This window comes from Mangifera indica, chromosome 17 (assembly GCF_011075055.1).
Source record: "Mangifera indica cultivar Alphonso chromosome 17, CATAS_Mindica_2.1, whole genome shotgun sequence".
Lineage (NCBI taxonomy): Eukaryota > Viridiplantae > Streptophyta > Magnoliopsida > Sapindales > Anacardiaceae > Mangifera > Mangifera indica.
In genome coordinates, this window is record NC_058153.1 from 12,850,727 (window position 1) to 12,874,513 (window position 23,787).

A 23,787-nucleotide genomic window follows, 5' to 3' on the forward strand; every position below is an offset into this window, starting at 1 on the left:
TTAAATTGAAGGATGAAATGACTTAATCTAAAAATATTTAATCTAATAAATATATTAATAAATTAATTTTTAAATTTTAATTATATTATGTCAATGTGATCGGTTTATTCAGACAATAAAATAGCTTTTTCACTATGTTAAAAGCATAGCTTTAGTCCAAAAATAGTTAAACATACATTTAGAATATTTGTAAAGAGTAATATTATATATACTTATAATGAATATTAATTTAAATATTAATATTTATGTGTTATTATATAATTAGATATTAATTTATTTTTAATGAAAATTCATCTAATTATATATTGATTAATTGGATAGCTAGAGATAATCTATAATCTCATTTAATGATGCTGATGTGATTATTTTGACACATGATATTTGTCACATCACTGTCACATTAATATGTGTGCTATGCATATGAGATTATGGTATTATAATTGATATCTAAATTGATATTTATTATAATTTAATATAGTTTTCTTGCTTGGAAAATGGTGACCTAGGATCCTTGTTTGTTTATAAAATATAATCTTGAAGCTTAATTTTCTTGTAAGATAAGATTTTAATTTTATGGGTATATAACAATATAAAAAATATAACATATGATTTTATAATTATTTAAGGCTATGATGGAAATGTGTTCAAATTGGTGTTCAATATGAAGAGGAGTGATTTGACTCCCAACTACCTAGTTGCATTTCAACATTGCCCAAATGGTCAATTTATTGACATCACATCACACTAACTTAAAAATTAAATATTAAATTAACTTATTAATTTCAAGTGTATTAATAATATTCGAACTGGTAAATAGAGACGAATTCGATTCACATCAAACTTGTATAAGATTTAATTTAAGATCAATTAAAATTTAAAAAAGCTAACTTAAAATCAGTAAATTAAAGTTTAAATTTAATTAAAAAATAATTTAATTTTGATTTTATTTAAATCAATTCAAATTCAACCCGTTTTTATGAAAAATCAGCTCAATCGAACTTTATTGTTTGGTCCAAGCTCAAACATTTTGGATCGAGTTTAACTTTATTTAAATTTGATATATAAAAAACTTATTTTTAATATTAAAAAATTATAAAATTTTACGTAAAATTATAATATTGAAAATATATAGGGATTAGTGACTATCACAAACAAGACAAAAAAATATCAATTCCAAAAACACTAATTTTGACTTAAAAATAAGTTGTTCAATTGTTATCCAGAATAATTTTTAAATAATATTTTATTTTAATTTAAAAAAAGGTAGAAAGTAATAAAACGACACGTCGTTGACTTGAATCTAATCCACTGACAGAAAATAATGTAGACAAAGCACGAAGTACTTTTCATAATTATGTTATAATTATTAACTCTAATAATTATTAATTATCATAATAATTTAATATTATCATCATCACAAGAGAAAATAAAATATATAAAGAAAAAAGACAGGTCCCAATTTAGAAATTAAAAATTAAAAAAGATAATACTCGTTCTTGGATTTGTTAGCTTTTAGCCACAAAGTCTACACAAATACGACGTCGTGATAACGTTAATTAAAGGTCGTCTTATTTTCGTAGACTTTGGGAAGCCTCAATCGAAAGTCAGTTTCGCCGTTATCATGGTTTGGAAACGGAGGCAGCGTCTTTCACGGAGGCGTCGGCTGCACCATTAGCCACGGTAGCAGACTGGACGGTTAAAACAGACATGCTAGGAGAGGAAGGTCCTTCACCGTTGGACTGGAGTAAGGGATTATTGTTGGGACCCAGATTGTTGATCATAGGGCTCCTGTTGTGACACGTGGCCGTTGAGATCGCAGTGGCAAGTGAGATAGGCATGAGGCAAAGGCCTTTGCCTTGTAAGTACTGCATGGCGGAGCCCATATCCTCTTCCATCAGCTTGGCCACCTGGTGTTCCGTCACCGTTAAACTGTCGTTAGATGACGCTGTTTGGTTACCATTAGGATTACGTGTACTGTGGGAGCCACCTGTACCGTTGGCATTCGCTTGGATACAGTCACCACCTCCTGCTCCTCCTCCCTGAAAGTAAAATAAGTGTAAAATATCATTTTAATCCTTCTACATTAATAATTTTCCACAAGAATCCTTCACACTATTAAAAAGACATTTCACAAAACATCATTTCCAAATGAACAAAAAATTTGATTATATCACACCACATAACATTCTATAATAAATATAACATTGTCAAATTCTATCACATGATTACTTTATAATAAAATTAAATAATTATTTATCTAAAAATTAATAAAACTAATAAAATATTTTTAAAAAAATTTATAAAATCGAATCTTTATCATACATATATGTTTGATGATTATGTTTCTATATCTTAAAATTTACCCATACAAAGTTTTCTATTTAAATATTTCGATTAGCTCAAACTCCACATAGTTAGTTGTTTGAAAGTAGCTTGGATAGAATTCAAACCTAATAATAACCTATAAAATAAGCATTTACGTAAAACAGTTTTCTGAGAGTCGCTAGGGGTTGAAAAATAATATTAAAGACCGTGTTGGAAGAAGTAGATAGAATCAATTGGACTTTGATGAAATCTAGGGTTGAGTGGTAATGTACCAAAAAACAATAAAAACAAAAAGTGAGTAGTAAGAGAAAAAGGGTGAGAGAGAAAGGGAGGAATCTGGAAAAGTAAGCACGCGTGCTACTTTGGGGAGTTGTCGTTTTGTGGTGATTGTGCTTGAGTTTTGATTTCATTGCGGTTTGGTGAGTGGGTGAGTGGGAGTGGGTGGAGGGTTGGGTTGGGTTTGGTTAAGTCATTTGGAGAAAAAAGTGAAACTTTGATTCAATGCTTACGTTTTGCATATGTATTTCATTCATTTCCGTGGATGAGTGGGTTTAAACCGAATCAAAACAAGCGTTGAACTCAAATTTGAGTTGAATTTAGAATGATAAAAGTTTAAATTAACTCAAATGATAAACAATAATATTAGATAAAACCATAAATTACTACAAAATAAGAAAAAAAAATTATTAAAAAAAGGTTTTAATAAAATTCGTCGCTAAGTTCTCAAACTCAAGTTTATTGAATGTTTTATTGTATTTCTCTAATGTCAGTTTAAACTTAGCTTAACTTCAGTATAATTAGTTTAAAATCGAATTTGACTCCATCAAATTGAACTAAATTTGACTTAGTTTGTTATAATTTAACTTCGACCTAAACTCGAACAGCTCAGATAGAATCCTTTTTTCTTAGTACCATGGTTTCTTTTGTGGTAAGTCTATGAGAACAGCCATTTACTCGAGAATAAAACTCACCCACCTCACAACCCTTAGAGATTACCTATTTACTTGAAAAAATAATACTACCCATATCAAATTTCAGTCAATATTGTCTATGAATCTCTCGAAGTTGCTTCATTAGTTATAGCTAGAACTTATAAGCCACTGAATTCCATAATCTATGGGGAGATTCGAATCATAAACGCTATGTAACTGACAAATGGGTAATTCTGTGGAGTGATTTTGATTCCTTACCTCAGAGGAAATATCAGCAACAAGGGGAGCTACAGCAGCAGCACCGCCCAATCGGCTCATGCTCAGAACCTGTTTGTTGCACAATAAAGAAGAGATATTTTTAGTTATAGAAAGATTAAAAAATCCTATCTCCATGACAATGTCAACCAAAATGGAATCAATTAAATATAAATAAGTCTGTCACAGAATAAAAAAGATACCCAGAACCAGAGGAGTTCCCAAAAAAAAAAAAATTAAGAAGAAATTAAGAACCTTCACTTGCAGCTGTAGGAACTTCACATAGTCAATGATCTCATCTAGCATTGAAGCCTTGTCTGTCTGTCAGTCACAATTATTACCCGATTCAACTCAGCATGTAATTATAATTAATTCACAGTAATTGATTAATTAATGATTAATTACCTTGTTGGCATTTGGTACGAGTTCTTGTAGAGCCTTCATTCTCTCTGCAATCCTTTCTCTGCGTAACTGCAACATTGAAGATTAAACAGTTTAACCCAGACGGGTGAAAAAGCTGAAGGGACTATAATATGAGAAATTATAACTTGTGTACCCTTTCAGCTATACTATGAGGGTCAGTGGCTTGACCTCTCCGAGCCCTGACCCTTTGTCTTGGCTGGACCGGCGTGTTTCCTCCGGTTGACCCAGTGGCCTGAACCTGAGGCTGAGTCTGAGTCTGAGCCTGAGCCTGGTTCATCACCTGCGTTGTTGCCCCATAACTTTGTGCCTGCATCGTCATCTCCAATTCGTCAGCAAAATAATCCAGTTTCTGAAAACAGAAACTCAAAAACAAAAAACAAAACGTGCCTGAGGATGATGAAAATGTTGAGCTTGCTGGTTCGAACCCTGACCCCCTCCATGCAAAGATCCGGAAAACCCATTAAACATTGCCTGCACTGAACCCTCCCCTCCCTGGAAAAGATCAAAAACAAGAATGTTTCAGACTTAAAATTAAAACCCTAAACCTGAAAGAAGAGTTCATAGTTAACGTGGGCTAAATTGTGAACCTGATGACTGGTAGGAGACTTAAAGGAAGACGCATCAACGATGTCGTTTTCGCCACCATTTCCAAGGGATAACGGCATCCCCATGCCGGTTCTAGCGCCCATCATCATCTGTTGCTGCAACATCAACTTAGCGGCGGCCGCGGCAGCAGCCGGTGAAACGTTAACTCCGGCGGAACCACCACTGATCTGGTGTTGCCTCATCTTGGAAGCTAAAAGCAGAGAGTCATCGAACTGGAAGCCAACATTCTCGTGGGTCGACGGCGCCGTTTCGTCGGAGGCCGAATTGGAGTCAATGTTGAGTTTCCCAGAAGCAGAAGCGCCAAGGTCAACCCAGGGGGACTTCAGCTCGGAACTCCACGAACAGGAAGGATTAATAGAAGATAACATTTGTTCGAGGAAATCATCTTGAGAAGAAGGATCAAAGGGAGGGTTTTGATGATGGATCTGTTGGTGGTGGTTTTGTTGATGATCGAAGTGTGAATTCATTCCTTGCATTTCTCCACTGCAAGGCTGCTGCATCTTCATAAGTAATACAACAAGCGGAAGGTCCTAGTTTTACATACAAAAGGCAAAACAGAGAAAGTGCTTTTGGTGTTTCTGTTTTTTGTGGTGGTTTTGAGTTTACAGGGTTTGAATGGGGGTTAAATAGAAAGTGTATTCCGCTACGGGTTGACAGGATTTGCAGAGTAAGCGCGTTGTTTTACTTTTTTCTCCGATACGTGGTTTAAAATTTTATCTAATTTTTTAAATTTAAATTTTTTAGATATTATATTTTGTTTGTTAATAAAATTTCTCTCCTACAAATTCAGGTTATTTGGTAAGATAGTAATATAAAGAGAAAGTTTGGATAAATAACAACCAAAAAAAAGAGTTTGCGTCTATAGTTATGATATTAAAGGCTTGATTTTAAATAGAAAATTTCAAGATAATTGTTGGGTTTTAGATTTTGTCACATAATCGTAAGATAAAATAAGTGTAATCCAAGCGTGGGTGAGATATGCATTTTTCGTTTGTGTGTTACAAAAAAACAAGCATTAATTAATTTAAAGTAGGGGTGGATACAAACCACAATGTGCTCAAACATATCTTAACTTGATTTTGGGTTGAATAAAATTAATTCAATTTGAATTTATTGAGTCAAAATTAGGATTGATTTGAGTTTGAATTGAATAAAAATAATTCAATTCGAGTTTATAGTTCAAATCTATAACTCTGATTTATTATTTAGATTCATAATTCAAATTTATGATTCATTAACAAAATAACATCATTTCAACAGTTAGTTAACATAAGTTGAATCAAGCCACCGGTTAAATTTAAATTAATTCAAACTATCCACCCAACTCGCAAGTCAAACTATCTCTAACTCAAATTCAGTTTGATTTTAAAAACGAATCAAACCCCTTGACTCAAACACAACTCAAATTTGAGTCTAACCGAGCCCACTTTCGGGTCCAAGCCAGCTTGGTTCAAAGCTAACCCTAATTGAAAAGTTACTTCATAAATAAGATTACAAATAGAGTTGATATGGAAAGAAGATGTTGTTTTCTATTGTAGGCAAATGACATGGAGAAGATGTGAACTAGCAAAGTGTTCTGGTTGAACGATATTTGTCATTTAATCGAGACATGGGTTATCGTTTTTGCTAATGATCCTAAAATTGTATCATATCTTCATTGTATTATCAACCTATAAATGGTGTGACATTTCCCGGATATATAATTTATTCATGAAATTATTCACAATAAAAGAGTGTGAATTAATAAAGCAAACAATCACACTTACAGAAATATAAATAATAAAGAAAAAGACACACACGTTTTATCTTATTTTATCAAAAACAAGATTTCATCTAATAAAGTTAATATTATTTTAATTTTTTTTGCATCTCTCGTTGTAATAAATTTATTTATCAAAACATTGTTATGTCATCTGTATGAAAAAATATGTTTATAAAAAAGGATTTTTATCTTTAAAACAAACTCGACAAAAAATCTTATTCTAGCCTTTTTATCTACTCACCTGGAACCCTAACCAAACAATGTGATTTCTTATGTGTCGCACCTAATAGATAAAGTGATCCCAATTTTACTACCCAACAAATGAGGTTTGAACATTAGGTATGAAGCATTTTTATTTGGAGATTATCAAGAGAATTAATTGCATTATTTTCTATGTGTATTGTGACTATGGTTCCCTGGGACCACCATATGCTCTTGTTTAGCTTTCCAATTTCTTAATCCCAATTAAAAAAAAAAAAAGGGCAGCTTTCCTAATGAGTTTCTTTTGTAATTTAGAATTTAGAGCCCTAATTAATTACAATAAACACCTCATGAAAATTTAATATTAATGTAACATTAAGTCAAACCATAGTTGGAGATTGTTACAATACTACTTTTATGGTACCCACATCTACCTGCGGGTTTTTATGATTTCGAATTCTAATTTATGTAATTAGCTTTTAAAGTGTAATTTTCTTAATATTTGCATAATCTGATATCAGAACTATAATAATATCTTACAATTGTAATTTTGTTATATTTGGTTGGGCTAGCAAACAAGGAGTTATTACATAATTAGTTAATGTAGATAGCAAAACGTGGTGGTATACGTTTCTTAATTGTAATTGTATAGTGTTTGCTTAGGGTTAACAGAAAATTAGTCATTGAACTCGGGTCCTTAAACTCAAATCAAACAATATAGTTAGAATTTCAACTAAAGTTTAGATTGGTTGAACTAAATATAGATTCAATTTTCAATCAGTTCAATTTGAACCCACCCTTAATCCAATGCCAATTGTTAGAGGTTGGGTTGGACTCAAACTGAGTCCGTTTGAGTTTAAGCTCAAGCTCGGTTCGAACGAACCTAAAACGATTCAACCTTATACGAGTTCAATCGAGCTCGAGCTATTCGTCAAGTTTTTTAATTAAAAATTTTGATACAAAATGATATCGTTTCAATCTATATGTATCAAAACGACATCGTTTTAATAACAAAAAACTAGTTGAATTAAATTCTAGCTGAGTTTGACTTTCATAAACTCGAGTTCAACTATATGTAAACTAAATCGAAAATTTGATTCAATTCGAATCTAACCCTAGTTGGTGGCTAGTTTTGAGTTTTAATATTGTGAATTCAATGATAGATCCCTGGCTTTTGATATGCGCATTAAAATCTTCAAAATGCCTATTTAAGAAATAGTCTATATAATATAAGTGATAGAAAAATCTTTATATTTTTGTTTAAGTAAAAAATATATATATATATATATATATATATATATATGAAGATGTACATGACATATGCACGAATCAATAAAAATCATGGAATATAAGACATAATCTTCTAAATCCCTACGAATTAAGATTTAGGGAATTGTGCTATGCTTAATTTTTAGTTATTTTTATTCTCATCGAATTTCTTACGCATATTTTGCTAGCCCAAGCCACGACGAAGATAATACAATTAATTATTTATAATAATCTTTCTGTTTTCAATTATTGAATATAAATATAATGTATATGAGATCTAAGAAGTTACAAATATGAAATTCTTTCCAAATCTTGTAGCAATGTTCATTGTATCGAGAGGTATCAATTGGGCTAAACTCAAAGTCCGAGAAAATGACCGAACCAGATATTGTAACATGTAGGGTTTAACTCATAAGTCTTTCGGATCGGATCATGGATAGTTTGAGCTAAATAATGATATGAGTTTGAGGATCTTAGTTACGATCCACTCATATTTAAAAGGTATAATATATATATATATATATATATATATATAAAATTAATTAAATAAAATAATAATGATAGGAGAAGTATCTAATAAGGGTAGATATGAATTAAGTCGAGTTTAAACATTTTTTTGGTTTAAATTCGGTTCAAATAAAAAATAGTTCGATTCTAGTTTAACTTAAATTTATGGTTAAAATTCATGATTTGGATATGTAACTCAGATTCATAATTTGAATTCTTGACTTATTAAAAAAATGATATCATTTAATAATTATTTAACATAATTCGAATCGAGTCAGAAGTCAAGTTCAAACTAATTCAACTTATTTATCTAAATCATAAATCATAAATCAAACTGAGTTAAACTCTTTCTAGCTTGAGTTCGGTTTAGTTTTAAAACAAGCTGAGTCTTTTAACTCAAACTAAATTTATATTCAAAGTAAACGAATTTGAATCGAATTAAATAGACTCGAACTGACTTTTGAGCTCAAGTCAAGTCGATTCAGAGCCTACACTAGGTGTAATGATATTTTATTTATTAATTGTTTTGAATTTGTTAAAAAAATAATTTATTAAACACTAATCAATGCACTCTTTTAATTTTATTTTTGGAATTCAAAAAATTTATGACCAATGCCAATATCAACTAAGCACATGGAATGGGACATCCTATTCGCTCTCTACATAAATGAATAAAAAATTTATATTTGACCTATCAAAGATTGCTTAATATCTTAAAGACTCATGAAATCAATTTATAACGTTGTTATGATTTGATGAATTGGTTAACTTATTGAAATCTTTTATTATATAGTTTAATTTTATTTGGTTGTTGCGGAAAGCTATACTTATATTTTAAAAATAAATGTTTATAATATAATATAGTGCTAAATTATATATACTAATAATATTATATGTACAAATAAACATATCTGATTTATTAATACAAACTAATTTGATAATATATAATTACATCACCTAATCGTATATTATCACGTCAGTTTAGATAGATGAATTGGTAATATTTATTTGTATATATAGTCTTATTAGATACTATATATGTATATTAATAAATACAAACAAACTGACATATCATTATATTCAAAATAATAAAATTTTGTATATATACTTTTGATATATAATTTAGATATATAAATAATATGTCATTATATTATAAAATTTGATCACCAAATCGATAAAACTTACAAAGATTAGCCTTTCAACGCATCATGAATACCTTCCACTGTGGTTCATTGTTATTCTTGTGGGAATAAAAATAATGACAAAATTAGCAAATTTTAGATTCACACACATGCAACTAAACATCCTATTAATTTTTGAGATTTTGGAATATAATTTGAATCTAAAAAACCTAGCTTAAGCTTGAGTGTGAGCTCGTGATGAGTTGTCAAACGAGCCATTAAAAAGTTGTTAAAGAGAAAAAATATATTCAAAGATGAAAATGAAGATAAATTATTGAAGATGAAGTCAAAAAAGATGGATTTACTATTATTGACAATGAAAAGTCGTAAGAGAAGATAGAAGAACGTCGAAAATGATGGATCTATCGATGAATCAATTTATTCAAACTAGGGCTGGATTCGAGTCGAGCCGAGCTCGGCTCACAGCCATCTTGGGCTCGACTTGGTTTATTTATGGACGGTTCGAATTCGGCTCGAGCTCGACTCAGCTTAGCTCGTTTTCGGCTCGGCTCATTTTTCATTATCAAAATGACATCATTTTTAATATATATGGATCAAAACGACGTCGTTTTGTATAAAAAATTTTACAAAAAAATCTATCGAGCCAGCTTGAGCTCAATCGAGCCAAGCAGAGCCCGACTCGTTTTGGGCTTGAACCGAGCCAAGCCGAGCTCGAGCTCGAGTCCAGCCCTAATTCAAACTAGCTTAAATTAAACTTGAGTTGAGGTTATCCCAACTTGAAGTCAGACTTATTAGAGTCAAACACGAATCCACCCCTACTTATAACTAGGGTTAGATATGAACCGAATCCGTTTAAGCTTGAACTTAGCTCAAATAAGCCCGAAACGAGTCAGCCCTAGTCGAGCTTGAGCTCGAGCTCGAGCTACTCGTCAAATTTTTCAATTAAAAATTTTGATACAAAACGACGTCGTTTTAACCAATATGCATTAAAACGACATTGTTTTAATAACGAAAAACGAACCGAGTAGAATTTGAATTGAGTTCGAGCTTAGCTTTCACGAACTCGACGAACTCGAGTTCAGTTATATATAAACCGAACCGAGCTTGAGCTCGGTTCGGCTCAAATCCAACTCTACTTATAACCTAAAAAGTGTTTAAACATTTTGGACTCATTTCTATCAAATGTATTTATTTAAAAAATCTTTAATTAAAATTTATATTGAACTGGTTATGTGTGAACCTGGTTCCTCTAACCAGCAAAATTTTTTTCTCTCTTTATGAACCTTAAGTCAATGGAAACATAAATATCTGCCCAAAATTTCAACCATTTTCTGTGCAAAATCAGTCAACTTTTGACAAAGTAATTGAGACGTTGTTGATCGTTGCTTGCTTGAATTTCATATAATAATTTTTTTTTTTATATTTTAAAAGAATATATTTCGTTGATCGCACAATTGGGTTGATTTTATATATATATATATATATATATATATATATATATATATATATATATATATATATATATATATAAAAGGCTCTTTTGGAAGTAGGTTTAGGGTTTTACAATTTTTACTTTGGTGAGAATTTTCGATTTGTCTCTCTCTTTCAGTTTGTAACCTTCTCCTAGTTGTAGTAAATATTTTCCATCTGTTAGACCTTGGTTTTTATCAAATTGGGTTTTTTTGTAAAATCATATGTTATTTTGTTATTTGATTTCGATCTCATTCTTATTTGATTTTCGGGTGCATTAAAGAAAGATTATATGCATTAATTTAGGGTCAATAATGTTGCCAAGAGTGTTATATGCATTTATATACTAATGAAAATTAAGTGTTTTGCGTGAACATAAATTCATTATCTCTCTCCCTCTCGAAATGTCCTTTAGAGTAAATTACAAGTTTAATGAAGTTCAAATATGACAATATCTCACCTCTTTAAGTGGCACACTATATGTAAATGAAAATAATATTAATAATGATGTCATCTAGCTCTCCCCAAATCTTTTGATTGTGGAGTTGTGTTGATGTCAAAAGTTTCATATTAAATACAATTAGAGGGATTTTGGTTAATATAAATTTATTATCTCTCTCTCATAAAGTAATTTTAAAAATAAAACCGTGAGACTAATAAAAGTAAAAGCGAACAATACCTCACCACTTTAAGTGTCCTGATGATCAATTAAATTTTTCATGGGAGATTTTTTTTTGAATGGTTCATTAAGAATTAAAAGCTAGCTTGTAGGTATATGTCTTTGTCTTGTACCAATTATATTCCACATTGTTTAAGATGATAGGCTTCTCTTTACACCTCAATTTCACCCATAACCCTACCATATTTCATATTTCTATTGAAACCTTACTCTACTTTTCTTATAATATGATCTTAATAAGCTTACCCTACTCTTTTTAATGCATTCAAAATGACTACAAATGAACAAGTAATACAATAATAAATTTATAACCATAAATCTGCCCTATGCCAACTTTTTATTTCAACTTTTTGCATACAGGGCTAGAAGGCCCAAATCTCAATACATTTGATGAATTGGTTCTAGTTAGGTACAAAAGCCCAAGCCCAGTTCAATAAATCTTAAGAAGAAGGATCGAAGGGGGGGTTTTGATGATGGACCGAAGTGTGAATTCATTCGATGCATTTCTTCACAGCAAGGCTGCTGCATCTTCTTAAGTAAAACAAGAAGCCGAAGGTCCTAGTTTTACATACAAAGCAAAACAGAGAAAGTGTTTTTGGTGTTTCTGTTTCTGTTTTTTGTGGTGGTTTTGAGTTTATAGGGTTTGAATGGGGGGTTAAATAGAAAATGTTTTCGGCTTTGGGTTGAGAGGATTTGCGGAGTAGGCGCGTTGCTTTACTTTTTTGTCCAATACGTGGTTCAAATTTTTATCTAATTTGTTTAAATTTAAATTTTTTAGATATTATATTTTGTTAGTTAATGAAATTTCTCTTTTACAAATTCAAGTTATTTGATAAAATAGGTTCTACAAATAGAAAATTATGATAAATAACATCCAAAGTAAGAGTTTATGTTTACGGTTATGATAAGGGTATGATATTTGTGTAGTGTAGATGACAAAACGTGGTAATACTCTCTCGATTATGCTTGTGTAGTGTTTATGTAGAGCTAATAAAGAATTAGTTGTTGAACTTAAATCGAATTATTAAATTAAAATTTCAATTTTAATATAAATTTAAATTGTTCATGTAAAATATAGATTTGAATCTCAGTTAACTCGATTCATATAGATTTGGATCTGTAATAGGTCCTCATAATTTTGATTTTGTGAATTCTGATTAAAAACTTCCCAGCGACAGAAAAATATTTATATTTTTGTTTATGTTAAAAAAAAAAAAAAGAATTTGGAAGATGTACATGACATGTGCAGAAATCAATAAAAATCATGGAATAAAAGACAAAATCTTCTAAATCTCTGTATTAAGATTCAGGGAATGGTGCCATGCTTAATTTATAGTTATTTTTATTCCCACAGAATTTCTTATGCATATTTTGCTAGCTCAAACCACGACCAAGATAATAAAATTAATTATTTTTTTATGCTTTTAATTATTGAATTACAAATAAAATAAAATGTAAAATAATTATTCAAAATAATTAAACAATAGTAAAGCATAAAATAGGAGGAGGAAAAGTCATGGGGTATATCTCTCAAATTGTGACACGCATAACACAAATTCTCCAGTGCAAAACAGCTCATATGTTAGAGAGAATAAAGAAGAAGAAGAAGAAGAAGAGGAAGGACAAAATAAAGGTAAAATTAGATATGTCTAAGGCGCAAATCAAGGAAGGGCAGCATGAACTGTAATAAGGCTTAGCGCCTCCTTGGCAAATTTCTCATGGTCGTTATCATCATCATCATCACCATCCTTCTCTTGTCTTCTGTTCTCATTATCCTCATCATTCTGTGACAACCTTTTTTCGTTTCATTTGAGTTAATATTAATTATAAATTCGGTTTAACGAAATTAGGTGATTGAATTGGTGTAATGATAATTTATAAATAGATTTAAATAATTAATATAAATAATATAATATATTTAAAAGTTATAATGTAAATAGATAATATTATCTTAATATTTAATTAAATATTCTAATTGATTGTAAAATAAGTTGGTAGATATAATATTTTAGTGGTGAGATATATTAAAAAAGGGACTGTTTTCAAAAAATCTAGAAATGTTGATCCACCCCTAATTATATGCTTGAAATTTCATATAATAATTTTTTTTATATTTTAAAAGAAAATATTTGATTGCACAATTGGGGTGATTAATTATATTAATAATTAATTAAATTCTTAGATTATGGTTCAAGGTTTAATTATTTATCACAATTTAGGAGTTCTTTGTAGATTTGCAATTTTAGCTTACAGGGCTTTAGATGGCCCAAATCTAAAGACCCTTGATAAATTGGTTCTAGTTAGTTAGGCAGGTCCGTCTCTGATTACACAATGTGGCTAATAACGTCTTGAGGAAAATTTGAGGTCTAAAATTTCACTAATACTTTATATTGTAGCAAATTAGCCCATGGTGTATGAGGGGCTTGGCAAATTGATCACTGTGGACTTGACCTTAGTCATCATGTTAATGCTGTTGGTGACCCCCTGTGATCCAATTCCACTGTCCTTGAAACCCTGTCAAATTTTCCAATTTGTTAGAGATTTTGTGGCTTTTGAAGTTCATATTTGTGTTTTTAATGGCCGCTTTGGTTCACCTGGAAAGGAAAATGATCTGGTCCACGCGCCGGCGCTGAGTTTATTTGAACTGTTCCTGTCTCCATGGCATCACTGATCAACATTGCCTTGTTGATGTCATTTGTGAACACACAACCCTGCATTTGCACGAAATGTCAAAAAATTTCTTAATTGTCAAGGTGGATGTTCAATGTGGGTACAGAGAACGACTAAGTCCTCTCTCTGAAACATTACAAAACGTTTTGCCTATTGAAGTTCATCATTCAAGAAGCTTTCAAAGAAGAAAGATTAGTCATCGAATTTAGGGAAATTTCAAAAACTTACGAATACAAATGATATGATTCAATCAAGTATACCTTATAAACTCTATGCGATAAGTGCATACCTGGAGTCCGAAATTGCTAGCATTGCAATGGTTGATGCCTTCTTCAACAGAACCGATTCTGATAACTGGTACGATCGGACCAAAAGGTTCCTCCCAGGCAATCCTCATATCAGGCCTAACATTGTCCAGCAGCAAGGGCCAAATGAGGTTGCCTTCCCTCTTGTACTCCTGGCAAAATGTTGCTCCCTTTTGTTTAGCATCCAAAACAAGGCCTTCGATGTAATTCGCAGACGATTCTGACACCACTGGAGTGATCTCAGAGTTGTTTTCTGGAGTTCCGACTGTTAGTTTTGCCACTTTAGCCTTCACCTTCTCAACCAGTGCATCCGCTACTGATTCCATCACCAACACTACCTTAATTGCTGTGCATCTTTGCCCACTGCACAACAGGTCGATGATTGTCATGAAACCCAAAGAAAACAAACAACAAAAATGCACAAATGGTAATTATATGAGCACAAGTATTTACATAGAAAACTCAGTATGGGAAACCACGAGCACACCAACATTCTCATCTTTACATCACATACACTTTAGTCCTATAAACAAATCCTAGCTGACAGAAACTTTACACAATGTACATGTCATATTTCCACAACAAATGGTACCCATCTTATAGCAGGTGGCTCTTGACCACAGGTGATGTGGGGCTGCAAATCAGTCAAGCCACTCTTTGACTTGAGTTCGATTGGCTCGATAAGTTCACGAGCTTAGGGATTAGTTTAAGTAAAATATTAATAAACTCTTAAAAATTTTAAATCTTAACTTGCACTTTTAAATCTCATTTTTAACTTTGAATGTAGTAATGGTAAATATATAAATTATAAAGGTTAAAATATAACTATTCAAGAAATTATAATTTAAAATATACTTTTTTGAATCGAGCTCAAGCTAATAATTTTTATCTTGATCTTGATCTGGGATTTTACCAATCCAGTAAGCTCAAGCTCTGTATATGTATATGAGTGAAACTAGGGCTAGATTCGAATCGAGCCAGCTCAAACTCAGCTCAGACAAACCCGAAATGAGTTGGCCTCAGTCGAGCTCGAGCTACTCGTCAAATTTTTTAATTAAAAATTTTGATATAAAACGATGTCGTTTTAACTAATATGTATTAAAACGACGTCGTTTTGATAATAAAAAACGAACTAAACCAAATTCAAGCTAAGTTTGAGCTTGACTTTCACGAGCTCGAGCTCAACTATATGTGAACCAAGCCGAGCTCGAGCTCAAACTCTGCTCGGCTCAAATCCAGCCCTAACAGTGAAGCCCAAACCAAACAATGTCTGACTTATTCGTATGCATCTCAAATTATATTTGATTTGTTCAATTAAACTAGCACGCAGACAAGATCCTAACTTATGTATCTACTTAATTGTATTCAAATTTAGTAAGTTCACCTATTAAATTAGGCACTTCTTGAATACACGTAACCATTTAAAAAATTCAGGTTACTACTATACAATATGGTCAAACGTAGAAACGTAATGCATGAAACATCAAAGTCACCTGTAGGAAAATCCTCCTTTGATTATGTTTGCGGCGACCAAATCAAGATCGGCATCTTCAAGCACAATGCAGGCATCTTTTCCTCCCAACTCCATCTGAAGAGGGATCATTCCTGCCTTCTTCGAGATTGAAATTCCGGTGTCTCCACCAGTGAAGCTGAGCAGAAAACAAACACAAATCAGGTGTGAAAGGATAAAAACCAATTGAGACAAAACAAGAAGCTGAAAAAATTATGGTAGTTTGGAGATTACCTTATGCAATTGACTGCAGGATGCATAGTGAGGAAGTCACCAATCTCGGAGCCTTTACCCGTGACACAACTAATAAGGCCTTTGGGGAAGCCAGCCAAGTGAAAGCAGTGTACCATGTGAAGGCAAGCAACAGCACCCTGGAACCAGTTTAAGGTTGAGATCAGAGCTGTTCAACTCAGATTAACCACAAACATAGCAGAAAATTTACCTGACTTGGAGGCTTGAGCACCAGGGAGTTCCCAGCTATCAGTGCTGGAGCAATTTTCGAGACGGCCAGGTTGACAGGATAATTGAATGGTGGGATGGCCAAAATCACCCCTAGTGGAATCTGCAGTTTAATTCATTAATTATAAAAGCTCTCAAGTTTCGTAAGAACATATGGAAGTATTGAATTATCACTTTTTTTCCATTATAAGAATCAAACTTTGTTTTTTACATTGAAGAGTTGAACTTTCGAATTTTACTATTAAAATAACCAAACTTTCATTTTTTTTAATTGAAAGAACTAAACTTTTACTGTTTCTGATTGAAATCTCCAAACTTATCACTTTGTTTCCAAAACAAAATAAAACAAACAATCTTATAGAAAAACATTGAAAGATGATTATTAAACTTTCAGACTTTGTTTTGTGTTTTGGATTAAGGTTATTAATTTGGTACTTTTAATACTAAATACTAAAAGTTTAGTCAGAAAAATTTGAAAGTTCGATATGTATCTTCAAGGAGCTTCAAATATTACCTTGGAAGTGAGGCAGTACTTAGTCCTGTCATTCCCTGGGAAACTATCTGAAACCAAGAACTTCCCTTCTCCTAAAATCCTGACACCCTCTTCAGCACAGTAAGAAACCAAATCTCCAGACCTCACAACCTTCACAGGATCAACAAATTTACATCAAAATTGAGTACATGACAAATAAAATCACAAACATTTAGATATATAAATTTACCTCAGCAACAGCATCCTTGGCTGGTTTTGCAATTTCATTCACCAGGCACTCAGCAATTGGAGCTTTGTGCTTCTTGAGAATGGCAGCAGCCTTGTGAAGCAGCTCAGCTCTCTTCCAAAGCGGCGTTTTCGCCCACGATTTCTGCACAGTTTTCGCAACTTCCATAACTTTGTTCACCTCCTCCTGCGTACAAGCTGTTGCAAAGCCATAACAAAACTTATCAACTACTAAAAGAAGAGAAAAATTAAGAATTTAGCAGACCTTGAACTTTGTACTGAGTTTTCCTGGTGGTGGGATTGATAATGGCAACACTTTTCCCAGAAGAAGACTTCTTCCATTCTCCATCAGCGTAGTATTTGAACAGTTCTCCATCAAATATCTCACCAAAAGCTCCACTTCCAGCCATTGATCCTTAAACAAAAACCACACCAACACAACAAACAAATCAAATCTCAAACACCCTTTTGATGTTTTGACGTTCTTCTTCTTCTTCTTCTTGTTCTTGTAGGAATTGAAGTGAAAGGAAGTGTATGGTTTGAGTTTGTTCTTGAAATGGTGATTAATATAGAAAGATTTTGAGCCGTATACTCTTGTATGGTCCAGCTGACAAAGGTAGTTGTTTGGTGGTTCAAAGCATTCCCAGTGAGCAACTTTTTTTTCTTTTTAACATTTTCTTGGTATTTTTCGTCACCACCCGCTTAAGTACGCAATTCATAACCTCATGAAAGTTAGACTACAATAATAACAATTATAATCCAATAAGGGATGCAGAATAATATAACATAAAACCAAAAAAAAAAGGACAAAGTTTTTAATGTGGTTCAGCCTAATAGTTGCAATGCATAGGTCTATGGTATAACTATAGACATAAGTATATTATGGAGATAATGAATACAATGAATATGTATTCTAGTATGTTTTTAGATAACAGTTAGTCTCTTCTGGGCAATCATATATTCATTAGATTAGTAATGAAAAGTTATATTCAAATTAGGATAATAAGAAAATTGTTAGTTCAATTATAATTCTAGAGATTTATTTATACTCTAATTGAATTAAAAGAAAATATTTATAAATATCATAAATCTCCCAATTGCGAAGTTGAAGGTAGTGTCCCTTGGCAACCACAGATGAGAATTAGAAAAATCATTATGAGACATTCTAAATAGATTTTTTGCTGAAGAAATAGGTTTTTTCGCTGCTTAAAACATGTGTAGTTTGGAGTTGCATATGAATCAACCATGAAGTTTTTAATTTTAATGGGGAGGAAGTAAAATTACAAACAAAGCCAAGTCTAAGTTGGTGCCATAATTGTTTAGGCATGAGCACAGTCATATTTTCTTTTTAAGTCATTCCAAGTATGGAGACTTGAATCCAAGCAACAGCATTCTTGAGGATAATTTTTCCCGAATTCTATGAAGAGAATTGGTCACCCCACCTGAAGGGTTGGTTTTTCCGATTGGATATCAGAAAGTTTAATCCATTTACAGTGATACCAAACCTAAATGTTAGACAAACACAAGGTGGTAATCTCTATGTACTTACCGTTGTTTTAAAACCTGAAATGGATTAATTGGTTTTAGTTGTCAAACTGAATTAACCCCAAATTTAATTGAATAAATTGTGTTAGACTACACTTTAACCATTAGGTCAAATCATTACGACAAAAACATGTTTGAAATTTTAATTATTTCATGTTTAAACTATTGTTATGTTAGATTAGTCGGACCGATCAATCTACAAACTTTTATTTGACTCAAGTCCTATTTGGGTCTGAAAACATTAGTGCATAATACATATCGATATCTCTTATGAGATCCAGCTTAAAATTATTGTTTTGAAGAGTTTTTTTTTTAAATTTAATAATTTTTATATCTTTGCATTTCCATAGCATCTTCCTAAAGAAGGGAACTTTTGCATAATTTTATTATAAACAATTTATCCTTATTTATGGCTATGGTTAGAGTTGGATTTGAGTCAAACCGAGCTCGAGCTCATTACGCTTGAGCTCAAACTTGGCTCTAGTTCGACTTGGCTCATTTCGAGTTTAAGTTTTTAATTAATTCGTTATTAAAATAACATCGTTTTAGTACATATTAATCAATACGATATCGTTTTATATTAAAATTTTTAACTCACAAACTTTGATGAGCAAACTCGAGCTTACTTAAGACTGACTCGTTTGAATCAAGTTTGAACTTAAACTCGAATAGATTCAATTCAAATCTAACTCTAGTTATAGTATGAGCATCCCATTGAGAGCTGGAGCCCAAAATTTCTCATCCTTTACATCAAAAATTGTGCCAAGATGATAAAGCTTTAATCCTTTATTTGGTCACATCCACATATTAGCTTCGCTTGATCAGCAAGACATAAGTTTAAATCAAAAGAATTAAGTTCATTTTCTTAACTTGTCAATTTTAAATCGTTTTTAAATTGATTTATTTGAATTTAAAACGATCTTGATTTTGGTTTATTTGAACTCAATTTGAATTGAATATAATCTTAATCTTACTAAAGAGTCTTGATTAGATCTCACGGATCATAGCCAAATAGTCCATTAATTTCTGAGAGCAGAAAAAAAGGAATATAAAGAGAGATCAAAGTTGTCCAACATAAGATTTACCCAGAACTTCAAGTCAAAGTGGAGTAGTCTTGGGCCTAAGTCACAAAAAGGTAGAGCTCTTAGAAGTTTCGTGGGTTTGATAGAATTTATCTGGGCTTTTGTGGTTTAAGTTCAACCAAGAGTTTCAATATGGCCATGGGCAACCACTAATCTTCTTGAGACCCATAAATTGTTATGCATTTCATTCCTTCAATGTGCACTGTAAATACGTGATTGAATGATATAATTTATAATTATTAGTATTAGATGGTATAAAATATATTTTATGATATGATATAATATAAGTGTAAAAATAATAAATATTATAAGGTATATCAAATTAATACGATACAATAAATATGTCATATGATATGATACGTATCCTACGATATGATATATATTACTAATACAAATTGATATACTTTAAAAAAAAAATAATTATATAATAGAAGTATATATAAAATTTTTTTAATTTTTAAGGTATCATTATATTTTTCAAAACGATGATGTATTAATTAAATTTTTTATTATTTTATGTTTTAGAATCTATATCATACGATACTCGATACACAATACGAAAAACTAAGTTTTTAATATATGATATGATACACAATTTAACTATAATTTTTTTCATTTTAAATTCATTTTATTATCTATTATCACGTCATTAATTTTTTTTTTTTGGGTTCATGCAGTTTTATTAGGGATTGTATTAGTGAACATACAAATTTGATCCCTTATCAAGCTCTTTGAGAGATTCTAGTTTTCTTTTTTGTAGAAAAATCTAATTGTTGCAGCTTAAAATCTAAGAATTATAACAGTTTGATAATAGTTTTGAATTGATATAAAAGAAGGTCAATAAGACCTTTGACAATATAACAAGAATGAAATGTAAAATCCAAAGAAAAATGTATTCAAAACCAAAGGCTTGTATTAGTTCAATAAATGGTTGAAAAAGTTTGAATTAACTAATTGTTTTCTTAATAAGGTCTTCGGTAGGGTTACAATTAAGTCAAATTAAATTGAAAATCATTCGGTTTGAGTTCAAATCAGTTATATTTAGATAAAACTTAACTCTATGTTTAATAAGAGCTCTATAAATTAAACCTTCAATTTCAACTATTAATTACTTTTATATTTGTATCCTTGTGGCATGTTATTCAATGGATTCGGTTTGAATTCTGTCAACAAGAATTTTTTTTCTTATTGAATTATGGTTGGGTGGTATGTTGTGAATCCTCCCAAGTGTTGAGACTCAACAAGTTTCATCTATTGTGAAATAACATGCAAACATCGGTGTTATAGTTTGACTAAATTGACTCGAAATGATTTACCCAATTCAATATCATATCTATCTTATGGCTAAAATATGTTTAAATATTGACTTAGATTAGATTGATTATCAAGTCTTGGTCAAACGCATTTGACTAATTAATCTTTACCTAGTTTTAAAATTAATAAAATTATGTATACATATTTTTTATATATAATTTATATAATAAATAATATATTATTGTGTGATTAGATAATTTTAAATTAAAAATAAAATAATATCAAATTATATCATAAAATATTATCTGTATATATAAATTATGTATTAAAAAGTTAGTACATGAGACATTTTTTTTTTTAATTCTTATTTCTAAAGCTGATTAGCTTAATTAAATAGAATCAAGACAACTTGATCTTGATCATTCAAATAGACCCAAAAGTAAAAGAAAATAACAAATTCATCCACTCGGATCCGTTTTCTTCGTACTTAAACCGTGATTCAGTTCATCTCCCAAAATGTTCATCTGTCTCTCCGAAACCCAAATTTGCTAGCCAAATCGACGGTATTTTCGATACCCTTTTCTCAATTTTCGCCAAATTTCAAGAACCCAAAAGAAATATGCATTCCAAAATCCAAATCTTCATTAAAACTCCAATAAATTGCGACAAAACCCTAACCCTAGATCCCAACCAATCTGAAACCCTAACCCTAACCCAGCTCAAAAGCTCTCTCCTGTCGAACGATCAATTTCTCTCCTCGTTTTACTTCACTCTCAATGGCAAAACGCTCGACGAGTCTATCCCACTTTTTCAAAACCCCCAAATTGCTCCTCTTTCAACTCTCTATCTGCAACAACGCGTTCTTGGTGGCGGTGGCGATGGTGGCGCAACCGGAGCCGAGTCGCGCGACTGTTATCTCAACATGTATGCTGAGAAGAAGCCGGATAAAATCGATCCAAATGAACAGAGGCTCTCCAAGTGGTTGAATTGCGCGTTATCGTTTGAGCCGTTGAAGGAGCCTTGTGTCATCGATAAATTGGGTAATATTTTTAATAAAGAAGCGCTTGTTCATGCTCTGTTGAGTAAAAATTTGCCTAAAGAGTTTAGCCATATAAGGGGTTTGAAGGATATTATTAATGTGAAGCTTTCTAGGGTTCCTGGAGCGGAGGAGTTGGGTGATAATGTGAGGTTTCAGTGTCCGATAACAGGGCTTGAATTCAATGGAAAGTATAGGTTTTTAGCATTGAGGAGTTGTGGACACGTGTTGAGTCTCAAAGCATTGAAGGAGGTAAAATCGTCTTCATGTTTGGTTTGTCATGAGGAGTTTAGCGAGTTGGATAAGATTGTGCTTAATGGCAATGAAGAGGAGGTTGCAGTGTTGAGAGAGAGGATGGAGGTAGAGAAGATGAAAGTTAAGGAAAATAAGGCAAAGAAAGGGAAGAATGGTGAAGTGGCTGCAGATAAAGAGGGTTTAGATTCAGTAAAAGTTAGTGGGAAGAAGCGAGGAATTGTTGAGAGTAAGGGTTTGGAGAAGGCTTCCGGTAGAGTGGATGGCAATGGCTTGGTCCAGAATGGGAAGGGTGTGAATGCTAATGGTGCAGTCAAGAAATTTAAGGCAATTGATATGGCGCCAGCACATGCTAATAAAGAAGTGTATGCCTCAATATTTACTTCATCGAGGAAGTCAGATTTTAAGGAGACTTATTCATGCAGATCTCTTCCACTTGGTAGGAACTGACTGTTTAAGGTTTTAAATGGCAAAGGGCATTTATTGTAAGTCAATGTTTTGCCTATTTCTATTGTAATTTCAGTTTATTATGAATACAGAATATTGGTGTTTTGGGGTGGGAATGTTATCATTGTCAAACATTATGTTAACTTGAATAACATAGTATGTGTAATTTGTTCCTAGTTGAAAGATCTTTTGTGAAGTCATTCTTTGGAGTTGGATATCGGAATATCCAGTTCATTTTTTGTGTATGTTTATGTTCATAATTGACAGCTTAGGATATTTGTTAATTTATTTGATATTGCTTTAGCCTGATTGTTCTTTCTTATAATAGCTTTGCAAGGGGGATTGTTCAAGGATTTGGCAGCCACTACCCTTCATATTGCAACACTCTTTTTGGCATTCTCATATTGTTTAAATATATTAATGGAACTTTGAGGTATATTGGGATGAATATTAATGCCTGCCCCATCTGTCGTCCCTGTTAAACATTGTAAGATACATGAATTTGTTACCATTTCCTAGGCAACCTCTTATTTTCCCAAATCTCTTCTTGTATCTATAGACCACCCTCGCAAGTAATAAGACTTCAATTTTTTTTCTGATATCCTTAGTCTCATTTTCTTGTTGGTAGGGGTAGATTTGAGTCAAGTTGCATTAGAATAGGGATCTATTTTAGCATGGTTTGAATCCATGAAGTCCAACTTGAATTAGCAATGAAGTTGTAGGAGAAAAAGAAATAGTGTCGATTGAGGTGATGAAGAAAAATAAGAATCGTTAGAGAGGTCATTAGAGAAGATGATTTTGTGAAAGATGTTCTTGTGACTCACTAGATTTGAGCCAGCTTGACTTAATTTGAACTTGAGGTGGAACTATCTCCCGTTCGAATGTGACTTGTTTCAAACTAAACATCAAGCCAGATCAGCTCGTATACATTCTACCTG

General features: G+C 31.8%; 3 protein-coding genes across 4 annotated transcripts; 1 reads left to right on the forward strand and 2 right to left on the reverse strand.

Annotated features, from left to right (window-relative positions):
- Positions 1-1,436: 1,436 nt before the first annotated feature.
- On the reverse strand, positions 1,437-5,150 carry LOC123199904 (bHLH transcription factor RHL1-like). Of its 2 annotated transcripts, none has more exons than XM_044614945.1 (7): positions 4,523-5,150; positions 4,323-4,427; positions 4,069-4,242; positions 3,918-3,983; positions 3,768-3,833; positions 3,516-3,584; positions 1,437-2,036 (listed from the first exon to the last, which is right to left on the reverse strand). In XM_044614945.1, exons 1-7 carry the CDS (start codon positions 5,045-5,047, stop codon positions 1,620-1,622), a joined length of 1,422 nt encoding a protein of 473 aa, XP_044470880.1. In that variant the 5' UTR covers positions 5,048-5,150; the 3' UTR covers positions 1,437-1,619. The 2 variants fall into 2 exon arrangements, with proteins under 2 accessions (XP_044470880.1, XP_044470879.1); XM_044614944.1 differs by having other exon boundaries at positions 1,437-2,039.
- An 8,703-nt stretch (positions 5,151-13,853) lies between these two features.
- On the reverse strand, positions 13,854-17,825 carry LOC123200188 (NADP-dependent glyceraldehyde-3-phosphate dehydrogenase). Its single transcript, XM_044615334.1, has 9 exons — positions 17,499-17,825; positions 17,238-17,431; positions 17,030-17,158; positions 16,499-16,618; positions 16,291-16,427; positions 16,040-16,195; positions 14,531-14,909; positions 14,166-14,282; positions 13,854-14,085 (listed from the first exon to the last, which is right to left on the reverse strand). The coding sequence occupies exons 1-9, from the start codon at positions 17,641-17,643 to the stop codon at positions 13,972-13,974; spliced, it is 1,491 nt and encodes a 496-aa protein (XP_044471269.1). The 5' UTR covers positions 17,644-17,825; the 3' UTR covers positions 13,854-13,971.
- Positions 17,826-21,537: 3,712 nt separating this feature from the next.
- Positions 21,538-23,049, forward strand: LOC123201126 (replication termination factor 2-like). Its single transcript, XM_044616588.1, has one exon. The coding sequence runs from the start codon at positions 21,734-21,736 to the stop codon at positions 22,850-22,852; it is 1,119 nt and encodes a 372-aa protein (XP_044472523.1). The 5' UTR covers positions 21,538-21,733; the 3' UTR covers positions 22,853-23,049.
- Positions 23,050-23,787: the final 738 nt, after the last annotated feature.